At 43.4% G+C, this 14,921-nt stretch overlaps 1 protein-coding gene across 5 annotated transcripts in view; it reads left to right on the forward strand.

Annotated features, from left to right (window-relative positions):
- Positions 1–14,921, forward strand: part of kdm4c (lysine demethylase 4C) — a 353,632-nt gene that overhangs the window by 56,536 nt on the left and 282,175 nt on the right. For all 5 annotated transcript variants that reach the window (XM_033017965.1, XM_033017969.1, XM_033017967.1 and 2 more), the window contains exon 6: positions 8,940–8,989. In XM_033017965.1, coding sequence (XP_032873856.1) covers positions 8,940–8,989 — 50 coding nt within the window. The remainder of the gene's footprint in view (positions 1–8,939; positions 8,990–14,921) is intronic.

Genomic DNA, 14,921 nt, shown 5'->3' on the forward strand with positions numbered 1-14,921 from the left:
GATGGCCTTAGACAGGATCTTGTAATCTACATTCAACAATGTGATGGGTCTCCAATTCCTTATATCCTTCATCTCCCCCTTCTGCTTGTAGATTAGGGTGATGCTGCCCTTCTTCATGGAGTCTGACATGCTGCCGGCTAGAAGCATGTCATTGTACACTTCCAACAGGTCTGGGCCCACCCAGTCCCACAGAGCCAAATACAACTCGGCCGGTAAGCCATCGCTTCCGGGAGTTTTACTCGAGTCAAAGGAATGGATGGAGCCAGTCAGCTCCTCTAGGGTCAGTGGTTTGTCCAGACTTTCCTGCTTGCTGTCCTCTAAGACCTCCGTGATAGAGGACAGGAAGTTCTGGGAGGCGGTGCTGTCTGTAGCCTTTTTGTCATACAAATCCGTGTAAAAGGATTTGCAGACCCTCAGCATGTCCGTCTGCGAGGATGCTACCGAGCCGTCCTCCTCCCTAAGGCTGTTCATCACAGAGCTCCCCCTGTGAACCTTATGGAAGAAGAACCGTGAGCACGTCTCATCCTGCTCCACGTGGCGGACCCTGGATCGGAAGATGATCTTGGAGGATGCAAAGAACCGAGCTTGCTTCCTTCACCTCTCTAAGTTCCTCCCTCCCATCCACCCCTCGCCTGCAGAAGGAGCAGTTGCTGCAAATCTGTCTGGAGTTGACACAATTCCATCTGACTCTGTCATGCTCTCTGAACCCCTTTGGTAGGTTCATGTTATAGTGGTGCCAATTCGCTTAATTTCCAAATGCATTGTGCTCCTGATACCTTGTCTGCTTTAGTAGTTGAATCCCAGCCATCTAATACATTTCACACCTAGTTACAACCCATTCATCTATTGTTCATCGTATTCTTAAATCATTTATGTTTCCTGGCTCAGAGTATCAATGCATCTTTGTAAGTGTTGATAGACCCATAAAGCTGGAGTAACTCAGCAGAACAGGTAGCATCTCTGGAGAGAAGGAATGGGTGACGTTTCGGGTCGAGACCCTTCTTCAGACATCAGTGATGTGGATTTGTGTTAAATCGACCCTTCAGCATATCAGTCTCAACGTGGCTTATTATGTTCCCTGTATATTTCGCCACGTAATCCAGAATATCTCAAGGCCCTGCCACATTTGCTGACTGTTTCATCAGTGCCTCGTTTTTTAAAATTAAGATTTCTCAAACTGCACCTTCAGTCAAGGCATGTGGAAATACTGTGGTTAAGCTTCAAGAACCAATTATGTTAGAAACATAGAGAAATAGGTGCAGGAGTTGCCCATTTGGCCCTTCAAGCCAGCACTGCCCTTCAATATGATTATGGCTCATCACCTAAAATCAGTACCCCGTTCCTGCTTTTTCCCCATATCCCTTGATTCCTTTAGCCTTAAGAGCTAAATCTAACTCCCTCTTGAAAACATGAATTGGCCTCCACTGCCTTCTGTGGCAGAGAATTCCACAGATTCACAACTGGGTGAAAAAGTATTTCCTCATCTAAGTCCTAAATAGCCTACCCCTTATTCTTAAACGGTAACCCCTGGTTATGGACTCCCCCAACATCAGGAACATTTTTCATGCATCTAGCCTGTCCAATCCTTTAAAAATTTTGAAATGTTTCTATAAGATCTCTTCTCATAATTAGTGAAAAATTCCAGTGAATACAAGCCCAGTGGACCCATTCTTTCATCATATGTCAGTCCCACCACCCAGGGAATTAACCTGGTGAACCTACTCTGCACTCCTTCAGTAGCAATAATGTCCTTCCTCAAAGTAGGAGACGTAAATTGCACACAATACTCCAGGTGCGGTCTCACCAAGGACCTGTACAACTACAGTAGGACCTCTTTGCTCCTAAACTCAAATCCTCTCGCAATGAAGGCTAACATGCCATTAGCATTCTTCACTGCCTGCTGTACATGGCTGCCTGATGTTAAGTGGCTTCAGCCTGTGTAAATTTCCCACAGTTGTGTTACTATTGATGTTATTCTTTGTTAGCACAGGAGTGTTCTGGTGATTTTAATTGGCAATTATTGCTTTCAATTACAACAGAAGATTAGGGATTCTGCAGTAGAAATAAGACGAAAACCAATGTTTGCTTCAATGGTCACTTGTTAATTATATACTGGAACAAAATACTGGAGTAACTCAGCGGGTCAGGTACCAATTCTGGAGGGAATGGACAGGTGAAATTTGGGTCAGGATCTTTCTCTCACTGTCTATATTGAATTATAGTTTTTCTCTGCTTCTTAAGGAAGGGGAAGGGGTGAACTAATCTATTTGTCAGAAGCAACTGAATATAACCTTAACAGCAGATTAATATAGAACCGTTTACTTTGCTCACTAAATGTTTGCGATTCTGAGGTGACGGTGAGCTGATGGAGTAAAGAGTGAAATTATATTATATATATATATATGGTCATACAGTTCAAACAGATATTAAAAAGCAGATACATGATCATGACAGAATAATTTTACTTCTGGGAATTGACAGATATAAAAACAGATTTCTAACGCCTACTGTTTATTTACTTTTCAAATTGGCAGATGGCTGAAAGTAAGCATGCAGGTACAGCAGGCAGTGAAGAAAGTGAAGGGCATGTTGGCCTTCATAGCAAGAGGAGTTGAGTATAGGAGGAAAGATGTCCTCCTGCAGTTGTACAGGGCCCTAGTGAGACACGCTAGAGGCAGAAAACATATTCCCAATGTTGGGGGAGTTCAGAACCAGGGGCCATTGTTTAAGAATAAGTGGTAAGCCATTTTAGAACGGAGATGAGGAAAAACTTTTTCACACAGTGAGTTGTGAGTCTGTGGAATTCTCTGCCTGAGGGGGCGGTGGAGGCTGGTTCTCTGGATGCTTTCAAGAGAGTGTTAGATAGAGCTCTTAGGGATAGCGGAGTTAAGGGATATGGGGAGAAGAGAGGAACGGGGTACTGATTACGATGGATGATCAGCCATGATCACATTGAATGGGGGTGCTGGCTCGAAGGGCCGAATGGCCTACTCCTGCACCTATTGTCTATTGTCTATTGCTATCTCATTAATAATTTTTTGTTGAATTTTCATGGAGAAATCTTGTGAAGCCAAAGTTTGATTGTGTTGTATGCTAGAGAGCATTCCCCCCCCCCCCCAAATGTTTTAAGAAAATGTTGACGATAGTTCTAAATGTCTTTAAATAAACATCCATCCTATTAGAAACAACATTTCTGAACATTTTGTCTACTTCATTGTCCACTTAGTTGACAGCGATGGGAAGATGTGACTAGTGGTGGGATCCCGTTAGAGGTGGCAAAAATGTCAAAGGATTTATGTGCTCTATGTGATGGCTGACGGCGTGAAAGGTGAGGACTAGGGGACTCTGTCCCCGTTGCGACTGGGGAGGGGGAGCAAGAGCGGAGCTGCGGGTATCGAGGAGACCTGTGTGAGGAACTCATCTGTGATAGTTGAGGGGAATCCTCGTTCCCTAAAGAATGAGGACATATTGTATGTCCTGATATGGAACACCTCATCTTGGGCACAGATGAGCGTAGACGGAGGAATTGAGAGTAGGGGATAGTCTTTGCAGGGCGCAGGATGGGAAGAAGTGTAGTCTAGATAGTTGTGGTAATCAGTGGGTTTGTTATAGACTAACTACTTCAGTAACTCAGCGGGACAGGCAGCATATCTGGAGAGAAGGAATAGGTGGCGTTTCGGGTAATGACCGTTCTTCAGACCCAAAACATCACCCATTCCTTCTTTCCATAGTTGCTGCCTGTCCCGCTGAGGTACTCTAGCATTTTGTGTCTATCTTCGGTGTAAATCAGCATCTGCAGTTCCTTGTTCAAGAAGGAACTGCAGATGCTGGAAAATCAAAGGTAGACAAAAATGCTGGAGAAACTCAGCGGGTGCGGCAGCATCTATGGAGCGAAGGAAATAGGCAACGTTTCAGGCCGAAACCCTTCTTCAGACTGCAGTTCCTTCCTGTACATACTTTCATGTTTTGGTTAACACAGCTTTTTAATGAGGTTCCACTTGACATCTGTGTTGCAGCTGTCATCACTATCACAACTGCAGTATCCTGTTACATTCAGAAGCTCCACTAGATCAGGATATAATTCGATCTGATCCTGATTAGGATCAGTTCTCTGCTGTGGTTTCCTATCCAAAAATGGTGCATTCTGTAATTGTCGTAGTGTATTGATTATACAGAAAAAAAATAGTTCTGTAAAAGTGTATTCTTAATAAAAATTGACATGTAAAGTTATAATGGAATTTGAAATATTTTGTTTATTTTTTCTGCAGAATATAAGCTTGAAAGCTGTTTCTACCTGACATATTACCACTGTTGCAAATGTGCTACTTTACTGCCACCTACTGGATGGTACAATTATGTGCGTCTAAATAAAAATCAGAGCTGGTCCAATTTGTGGATTTTATCGATCATGCGTTTAAAAAAAGTTTTAAAACTTGCTTGAGAAAGTTTTTTTTGGCTGTGATTTTAAGACACACGAACAAGTAACGTTATAGGTTAAGTGGAAGCATAACAAATTAAATTGCATTTTATCGTTGGAATATCTATTGAACTGCTTCCCTAACTTAGCCAAATAAACAATAGTCATTTTTTCCAAAAAAATCCAGAGGTGCTTTTAAAAAAAAAAAATGCAACATTAGAGACAAAGGGCGGAGCGCCATGATAATTTATTATATGTGTTCAACTATAAGGTGATAACAGCAGAGATAATAAATAGAAAAAAAGAGCAAAAGAAACTTGCTGGAGTAACTCTGCAGGCCAGGCAGCATCTGTGGAGGGAAATGGACAGTTGCCACTTCGAGCAGAGAGGAAAACCAGAGGGAAGAAAGGCTTCATTTGTCCATTTCCTTTCACTGATGCTGCCTGACCGGCTGAGTTTCTCTGGCAGTTTTTTTATGATATAGAATCCAACATCTGCAGCCTTTTGTGTCTATTATAAAAAGGAAAATCTCAGAAACACTCTAAGCTGTACAACATCTGCAGAAAGAATGGATATGTTCATGTTTTTTACATGACTCAATTAGCTTTTGTTGTATTATCTGATTTTGCAAGTGATATTGCTGGGTAAATTGTATATTAAAAGCAAAATACTGAACCTGTAGATCTGAAATAAAACTTGAAAATACTCAACAGGAGCAGTATCTTCTTGGAGGCACAAACAGACCTAATGTTTGCCATTGATACAATACTTTAAAACATGTTTTAAGCAACATAGCACAGAAATGGAAGGGAGGAAAAGAGAAAAAGGAAAGACTAAGAAGCTGCAAAGAAGGCGGGATAAATGTAAAAAGGGATGATATGGAAGAGCAGAATGGTATTTTAACAGTACAGGTTAAACCAAAAACGTGGACCAGGGAGATGTATATAAGGCAATAATAGAGCCAGTACAAAGACTGTCAGCAGATGTCAGAAAATATTCAAAAATTGAAACATGCCATTATACTCCTTGAATTTACACTGTTTGTAGGAGATTGAGGGCAGCAAGATCATAATGGAAATGGAATAGAGAATTAATAAAAAAAACAAGCAGCTGAAATGTTCGATTCATGATGTTGGCTGAATGGAATTGTTTTGCAAATTGTCCACTGATTTCCCCTAATTAACTTTATGGTAATGCTCTGAAGTCTCTGTTAATTTAGAAAAGCTATCAAAGCTTCAGTGGCTTGCAGATAATCTCGAGGTCAAACAGAGGTCAAATATGCAAAGTAAAATATGTTGAAACATTGGAAAGCAAAATACTGTGAATGCTGGAAATTGGAAATAAATCTGCAAATGCTGGAAACACTGAGCAGGCCATGCAAGGAGAAAGAAATGGTTAATACTTCAGGCCATTGTGTGAAAGTGTTTTGGGAGTCACTGCTTTAGATCTTGTGTGAATGAAAGTTGTAGTTATAGTCAACTTGATTTTTAGTTTCACCAGCTGTACAACTGAGTGCACATTTGGTTTTGTATGGCTTTTGCGGTTGGTTTTCAGTTAAGGTTGTGGGTGCATGAGGAAAGCATATTCAGGAGTTTCAGGGATGAAATATGAGTTATTTGGTGCATGTAAAAATGTATGTGTATATACAGACAAGTACACGTAATCGGCTATAGTTCTGAAGCATGTCTCTGTGAATCAATGCACATCAGACCAGCGAATGCAGTGTGCTGAATGGATAAAGGCACCATAAAGGTACCTAGAGGAGATGTTTGAGGGTGTAAGAACTGTGGGAAGAGAGAAGTTTTCAGGAGAAATATTGTTTCTTTGCTTATGTGCATAAATATTATCGAATGGAGAATAGATCTTGGAAGATTTTGAAAAACCAAACCAGGTATAGTTGGTAAAACCGAAAGAGGAGTGAAAAAAGTGTTTGATGTTGGCGTTGTGCAGATGATGAGCCATTGAAAGTGGAGGTTGATGAGTGGAAAATTAGTTCAGTGATATCTGTATCAGGGGAAGGCAGCATATTCTCACAAAAGGAATGTGACTTAGATGGTTGTAGTCCTTGAATTTCTGAATTCAATAATTTTGTGATTGGATTATCATATGGCATCTTTTGCATATTGCTCCATTGCAAGTTCTGTCACACATTGATGAAATGTCCAAACATGCAGGATTGCTTCATTACAAGCAAAACTATTGCTTTCCTGGTTGTCTATGAAATTTAGCAAAGAAGAGCCGTTTTAAATTAAATTTCTTCTGAAAGCTCAGTATTACACGGAAATTCTCGTGACAATCCTCCACACGTTCCAGGGAATGTTGTAAATAGGGGTCTCTAAGAGATTAGAGCTTTCAGTTTTGAATAGCTGCTGGAATATGTATGCTACATCAGGAAGAGTGACAATAGTGAGGAGGTGGGATTGTGGCCCACTACTTTGGAATCTTGTTTATGTTTTTTCAAGCTTTCCTTATAATGATATTGACTCAACAAACAGAAGTTGCAACATCTCCACAAATACAGTGCCCTCTAATGTTTGGGACAAAGACCCATCATTTATTTATTTGCCTGTACTCCACAATTTGAGATTTGCAATAGAAAAAATCACATTGTTAAAGTGCACATTGTCAGATTTTAATCAAGGCCATTTTTATACATTTTGGTTTCACCATGTAGAAATTACAGCAGTGTTTATACGTAGTCCCCCCATTTTAGGACACCATAACGTTTGGGACACAGCAATGTCATGCAAATGAAAGTAGTCACCCCTCACCCCCCACACACCCCTCCCTCCCCCACACACCCCTCCCTCCCCCACACACCCCTCCCTCCCCCACACACCCCTCCCTCCCCCACACACCCCTCCCTCCCCCACACACCCCTCCCTCCCCCACACACCCCTCCCTCCCCCACACGCCCCTCCCTCCCCCACACACCCCTCCCTCCCCCACACACCCCTCCCTCCCCCACACACCCCTCCCTCCCCCACACACCCCTCCCCCCCACACACCCCTCCCTCCCCCACACACCCCTCCCTCCCCCACACACCCCTCCCTCCCACACACCTCTCACAACCCTACCCCTGCCCACACACACCCCTCTCCCACACACCCCTCCCTCCCACACATCTCACAACCCTCCCCCTGCCCATACACACCCCTCTCCCACTCACCCCTCCTGCCCACAACCCTCCTCCCCCACAACCCTCCCCCCCACAACCCCTCTGCCCACACATACCCCCTCCCACACACCCCTCCACCCCCACACCCCTCCACCCCCACAATCCCCCCACAACCCCTCCCTGCCCACACACCCCACAATGCCCCCCAGAACCCCATTCTCCCGCACAGCCACCCCTCCCCCCTCCCACCCCACAACCCCTTACCCCCCACACCCTCGCCCCCCCGCCCACAATCCCCCTCCCCTCGCCCACACACACCCCTCCCCTCCACACCCCCCCACCCACATCCCCCCAAAAACCACCCCCTCCCCTCCCACATCCTCCCTCCCCCACCTCACCCCGCCCACACACATCCCCTACCCCCCCACATCCCTCCTCCTCCTTCCCCCACATCCCTCCTCCTCCTTTTTCACTGGTGGGAGAGTCACAAACAAGGGGACATACAAAAAAGGGACAAGGTAATTGAAAATTGAGATGCATCAAAATTTCTGCTCTTAGAGGATGCTGAATCTCTAATTCTGTCTGATGGTGGTGGAGGCTAGATCATTAGATATATTTGGGTGACAATGGATATATTTAATATGAGGATAGATATTTATTTGAAATATTGAGGAATTGGGAGTTATGAGGAATTGGCACAGAAGACGAGTTGAGGCCAGCATAGATCAGCCGTGATCATATTGGATGGTGGGGCAGGTTTGAAGGGGCTGGTAGCTCACTCCTTGTTTGTTCTTGTCAACATAAAATTATTATTTAAAAAATCTAAAATGTAAAAAAAACACTTAAGTAACTAAAAAAGTATTACTACCAACCAAGTAATTATCAATGTAATATTCCTACTACTTTACAGCTATAAAATCACCACTCAAATGGACAATTAGTGAAACTGGAATATTGTATGGGAGTCCCACACTCACACAATAGTGATAGTTCCATGTGGTACTGCTAACAAAACCAGCTACACTTTTAGGTGGTATATCATATAAAAGCTCCTGGTTTAGCAACATATGCAACATTAATTATAACCGTGCAGAAATGGGAAATTAATGTCAGGAAGTGTTTGCTAAATCCAGATGATGCTGACTGCTGAGTGACAAGCCTCTTTATAGCCATGTTTGCAAATAATTGAAATTGTGAATACATGAAAGGTGGATTAGCACCACTGTTCTTTATTGCTGAATTTATTATTAAATGGATGTTTGAAAATATTGAAATATGTTTGTTGTGTCCTTGGATTATATGATTTGATTGTACCCAAGGAAGTCTTCAGTTTGTGTGAAGCTACAGATCAGAAGTCCTGTCTTGGTGCTGGTTGCATTCATATTACTTGCTGTCATTTTCAGGTATGCAGTGCCTCCAGAGCACGGGAAAAGGCTGGAACGTCTTGCACAAGGTAATATAATCTATAATTCTAATCTATCAAATCTTCAACTGGAATGCAATATTTTTCAGTCACTTTTCGAACAGAGCAGTACAGCGCAGGAACAGGCCCTTTGGCCCTCAATTTCTGCGCTGAATATGATGCCGTCTATTTCCACTGTCTGCATGTGATCCATATCACTCCATTCCCAGCATATCCTTGTTCCAATCTAAAAGCCTCTCAAACACCACTGTCGAATCTGCTTTCACAATCCCCCCTCATAGTGCATTCCAGACACCTTGTGTAAAACTTGCCCATCACATCTCCTTTAAACTTACCCCTCTCACATAATAACTATGCCCTCTAGTTTTGGAAATTTCCACTCTGGGAGCAGGGTTTTGGCTGTCTATCCTATCTGTTCCTTGTACTTTATTCTTTAAAGATACAGAATGGAAACAGGCCCTTTGGCCCTCTGAGTCTGCGCCGACCTGCGATCACCCGTACACACACTAGGGCAACTTACACACACTAGGGGCAACTTTTACAACTTACCGAAGCCAATTATCCAACAAACCTGTACGTCTTTGGAGTGTGGGGGGGAAACCGGAGCACCCAGAGAAAACCCACGGTCACAGGGAGAACATACAGACATCACTTGTCATCAGGATCAAACCCGGGTCTCTGGCGCTGTACTCTACCGTTTCACTACTGTGCCTGCCCAACTGTAATTTTATAAACTACCATAAGGTCTCCCCTCAACCTCCGATGTTCCAGAGAGAACAATCCAATTTTATCCAACTTCCACATAGTTAACACCCTCTGATCCAGGCAAAATTGTGCCTCCACATCCTTCCTGAAATGAGGCATTCAGACACATAATCCTCCGACACCTCCTATGCGATCCCACTACTGCCCACATCTTCCCATCTCCACCCCTTTCCGCTTTCCGCCGAGACCGTTCCCTCCGTAACTATCAGGTCAACTTGTCCTTTCTCCCCCCCCAAACCACCCCCTCGCCAGGATCTTTCCCCTGCAACCTCAGGAGATGCAACACATGTCCCTATACCTCCCCCATCGACTCCGTCCAAGGACCCCGACAGTCTTTTCAGGTGAGGCAGAGGTTCACTTGCACCTCCTGCAATCTCATCTACTGTATTCGCTGTTCCAGATGTAGATTCTTGTATATCACCGAGTCCAAGCGCAGGCTCAGCGATCGTTTCGATGAACACCTCCGCTCAGTCTGCCTAAACTTACCTGATATCCCGGTTGCTCAACACTTGAACTTCCCCTCCCATTCCCATACTGACCTTTCTGTCCTGGGCCTCCTCCATTGTCAGAGGGAGGCCCAGCGCAATTTGGAAGAACAGCACCTCATATTTTGCTTCGGTAGCTTACACCCCAGTGGTATTAACTTCAAGTAGCCCTTGCTTTCCCTCTCTCTCTCTCTCTCTCTCTCTCTCTCTCTCTCCATTCCCTCCCCTTCCAGTTCTCCGACCAGGGTACTGTCTCCGATTACATTTTACCTCTGTACCGCCCACTTCCCTGACATCAGTCTGAAGAAGGGTCTCGACCCGAAACATCACCCATTCCTTCCCTCCAGAGATGCTGCCAATCTCGCTGAGTTACTCCAGCATTTTGTGTCTAATGCTGTTAATGGTCTCACCATTAACTGGATAATTTCCCCTTCCATTCACACTTGCTCAGGTTAAACTCCATCTGCTATTTTTCAGCCCTAATCTTTAGCTGTTCCAAATCCCACTGTATCTTTTAACAGCCTTCCATACAGTTCACAACTCTACCAATTTTGGTGTTGACTGAAATCTTACAAACCAACCCAGACTCCCTGGCAGAATAACACCCTTCCACCACTACCTCAATCTTCTGTGGGCAAGTCTAATCCAAACTTCTGGGTCAGCCTACAATGAGTGTATTTTATCAAATGCCTTGCTAAAATTCACGTTAACACCTTTGTCTCCTCAAAAAACGCAATGAAGTTAGTAACACATGACCTGCCACAGACACAGCCATGTTGACAGTCTCTCTTTATCCATTCACTTCCAAATGTGAGTAAATCCTATCCTAAAGGGTCCTCTCCAAAAACTTCCCCACCACCCTATAATTTCCTGGATTATCTCTACTTCTCTAGATTATCTCTATCTACCTAAGCAAAAGAATAACATTGGCTACTTTCCACTCATCCGGTGCCTCACCCTGGGCTAGAGATGATACCAGGATCTTTGCCTAGGCCTCTGCAATTGCCTCTCTCAATAACTTGGGATAGATCCCATCAGGCTATTAATGCTTTTCAAGAGCCTCAACAACATCCCCCCCCCCCCTCCCCAACTCTTTCTTGATCTCAAATTGCATTAGCATATTAGTATACTCTGCACTGATCTCCCTATTCTCTATGTTCTTCTCGTTGGTGAATGCATATGCAAAGTACTCAGTACCTTACTTACTTCCTCTAACTCTAAGCATAAATTCCTTCATTTATCTTTGGTCCTATCTGCTCCCTAGTTTACATTGACCTGTAGCTGCATTTACCTCTACATACAACTGCACTTAATACTTTTGGAAACATTGTTGAATATGCGATGAGGAGCAGTAATCTGGTGCGTTTGAAATGAAACCAGAATGTTGGAAATACTCAAGAGGTCAGGCAGTGTACGTGGTGAGAGGAGCAGAGCGAATGCTTCAGGTTATATATCTTTCATCAGCTCTGAAATGCTTATTTTATCTCTCTCCACAACTGCCACCTGACCTGCCAATTATTACCAGCATTTCTTGATATGTACATTTTAAGGTACCTTTCAAGACCTTGCATTGCCCTTTACTGGCAGTGATTGATACAAATACATCGATATATGCTCCTGAACACATCATCAGTGATGTAACCTGGGGTCATTGGGTGTTTCGGGTCTTTCAACATCAGACACCCTCACCCAGGCGACCCAGTCGTGGTTCATCAGACCACGACTTGTGTTCAGGTGGCATTCGCTCCTCCCCATGGACCTCCTCTCCTGATCCAGAGCCATCTCAAGGCCTTCTCCGCTGCCTCTGTGGTGTTCTTGATGGCCCTTCTCCTCGCCACTCCGTTGATGCCCAGTGCACTCAAGGCTTTGTAGAGCGATTGCCCTGCAAAACCTCTGCAGCCAACCTCGATGGGCATCCACCTTGCCTTCCAGCCCTGCTTGCGGCAGTCTATGACCAGTTCTTCATATTTGAACATCTTCCTCTCGTGGGCCTCCTCCAGACGGTCCTCCCACGGCACTGTCAGTTCCAACAAGACGATGTTTTTGGTCGCCTCTGAGACCAGGAGGATATCTGGCCTCAGGGTGGTCGTGGCAATGTGCTGTGGGAACTTCAGCTGTTTCACCAGGTCTACGGAAAGCTGCCAGTCCTGCGCAGTCGCCAGGATTCCTGATGGATTCCTGGCTGCTGTGGTTCTTGGCAGCTGCACTCCAGCCTTCACGAAGGTGATCATCTGGGTGGTGGGGCATTCTCGTCTGCAGCTGCTAATTCCCATGCTGATGGCTTCTGCAATGGGTTTGAGAACCTGGTCGTGTACCGGCCCTGCCCAAGAGTTAACATACATGAGATTAACACTGAAAGCCAATCTGAAGAAACTGTGCAGAGCAATCTGCTTTTAAACGTTTTCATCTGAAACAATGCATCAGTTACATGCCACTGTACTTTAGCAGCATACACACTAGAAACATTTAAAATAGTAGAAGGCCAATTGAACAGTCTGCTTGATAGCAAAATGTCTGATTTGAAATCTGTCTTTTGCTGGGATTAGCATAAATGATATAATAAAGTGAAATATTATTTGGCCTGCAAAAATAAATCCTCTTTCGATGGCTTCTTCTCAAATCTGCTCAATCTAGTAAATATCCTACCCACACTTGCTGCCAAGGCACAGACACCAGAGGTGGTACTAATGTGGTGCTGGAGAGGAGATCATACTTGAGAGTGTTAACAAAAATTTACTTTAATGTTTAAAAAAAAAAGAGTGCAGCTAGTAATTTTAGGTGAAAATGTTAATAAATTACATCAATAAATTACATCAATAAACATTGTCCCAAGGAAATTTCCATTGAAGGATCGATTGGTTTTTAAGTTATGTGGTGGTGCATATCTTTATTTGCCCAGTGAGACAGATTGACAAATAAAGTGGCACAGCTGGTAGAGCTGTCACAGCGCCAGAAACCTGGGTTTGATCGTGACCTCGTTTGCTGTCTATGTGGCGTTTGCATGTTCTCCCTGTGACCGTGCTGGTTGGCTCCAGTTCCGTCCCGTGTTACAAAGACGTTTGGGTTTGTAGGTTAATTGGCCTCTAAATTGCCCCTGGTGTATAGGGATTGGATGCGAAAATAGGATACCATTGACCTAGTGTGAACGGGTGATCGATGGTTGCAGTGTCACCTCCGGCATGTTTCCATGCTGTATCTCTAAATTTTAACAACACTAAAACTCTAATTCTAATCCCTTCAGTGAGCCACTACCAAAGCCTGTTTAATAGATAGAGTCGTGTACATGGATGACAATACCAAAATGAGTTAACAGCATAGCTTCTGGAAATTTATTTTCAAGCTAATTAAAATTCAGGCAATTCTGACTGGTGTATGTAGCTCTTTGGCAGTTGAATTTTATTGAAGTTATTTTACAATTCTGTAAGTCATGGAGACTTTATGTATTTGATCCAAGCAATATCATATTGTGGATTTTAAAATATTTGCTGCTCTAAAAAGTAAAATGTATCAGTATTTACATGGCAGATGAGCCTGTGGGATGGAACCCAGCTTTGCCAGGATTTGAAGGTTAACTGGCTTTCCTTTTGCCATGAAATACAGCTTGAACAGGAGAATTGTCTGCAACCATCAAGTCATTGCCAAATAAAATCTCCCCTATTAAATACTTTGTACATTTTTCCCTTTCTGCTCAAAGCTGCTTTATTTCTTTATCCCCAATGCTACCTAGATAACTAGATACCTCCCAAGGGTTATGATTCATGTTCTGTCGGGATGGTAAGAGCAAGGGAAAACAAAGTGCTACATATTTGCTTTTAATATAAACTTTGTTTTCTTTTACTTTGGTCCGATGAACGGTATGACTAAACTGGATGTAAAAGCAAATGTGTGAATTATGCCAGTTCAGCTGCTTTGTCTGATTCAGTATTACATAATGGAAAGCAGGTGTCTCATTACACAACTTTTATCAACCAAATGACAATATTAAAATAGAAATATTTACAACTATAAAAGGAGACATTATTTTGCTTTAGCATCAGCTCCTTTTTGATTCAGTTGTCAATGATTTTTGAAACCGGCCTTCAAGCTACCAGAAAGCCCTTTCTGTTGGCTATTTGTGAACCTGCATTCATTTCCCTCCACACATGCTGCCTGACCTACTGAGTTCATCTAGCAGTTTGATTTTTGCTATAACTTGGCAGTGTTTTTTTAATTTGGTGCTGGACTACTTGGAAGAACATATCCTCTCATCACCTGACAACACAGAACATCTGTGATGGGAGATGCAAATTTGATATTTCAGTAATATAATGCACTTCTGGTTCTTCACCTTTTGTCAGCATGAATCTTTGGAACAAATCTCTCAGCAGGACATGTTCTACACCCGCTTGAACAAACTGATTTAAACTGCCTCATGGACTCTCAGCCTCATACCCTAAAGTTTTATATCGTCAAGGGGGATTCTGAAACTCTGCTTGGTATCAATGCATACCACGATCTACGCCTAGTATACTTTGGCCGCGCTGTCCATCAACTCTTTCTTGCTGAGGGCCCCACTCAGCAAATACTCTCTCAATACAGAGAACTATTTAACGGTGCCCCTCAAGTACAACATCGCAGTTGATCCCTTCTTCTTCTTTCGTGTGGCGTGCACAGCCTAAAGTTGTTGGACAACTTGTTCTATTTGATCTTCTGTTTGTGCACGTCGAGTTGAT

Source organism: Amblyraja radiata, chromosome 3 (genome assembly GCF_010909765.2).
Source record: "Amblyraja radiata isolate CabotCenter1 chromosome 3, sAmbRad1.1.pri, whole genome shotgun sequence".
In the NCBI taxonomy this organism is placed as follows: Eukaryota; Metazoa; Chordata; class Chondrichthyes; order Rajiformes; family Rajidae; genus Amblyraja; species Amblyraja radiata.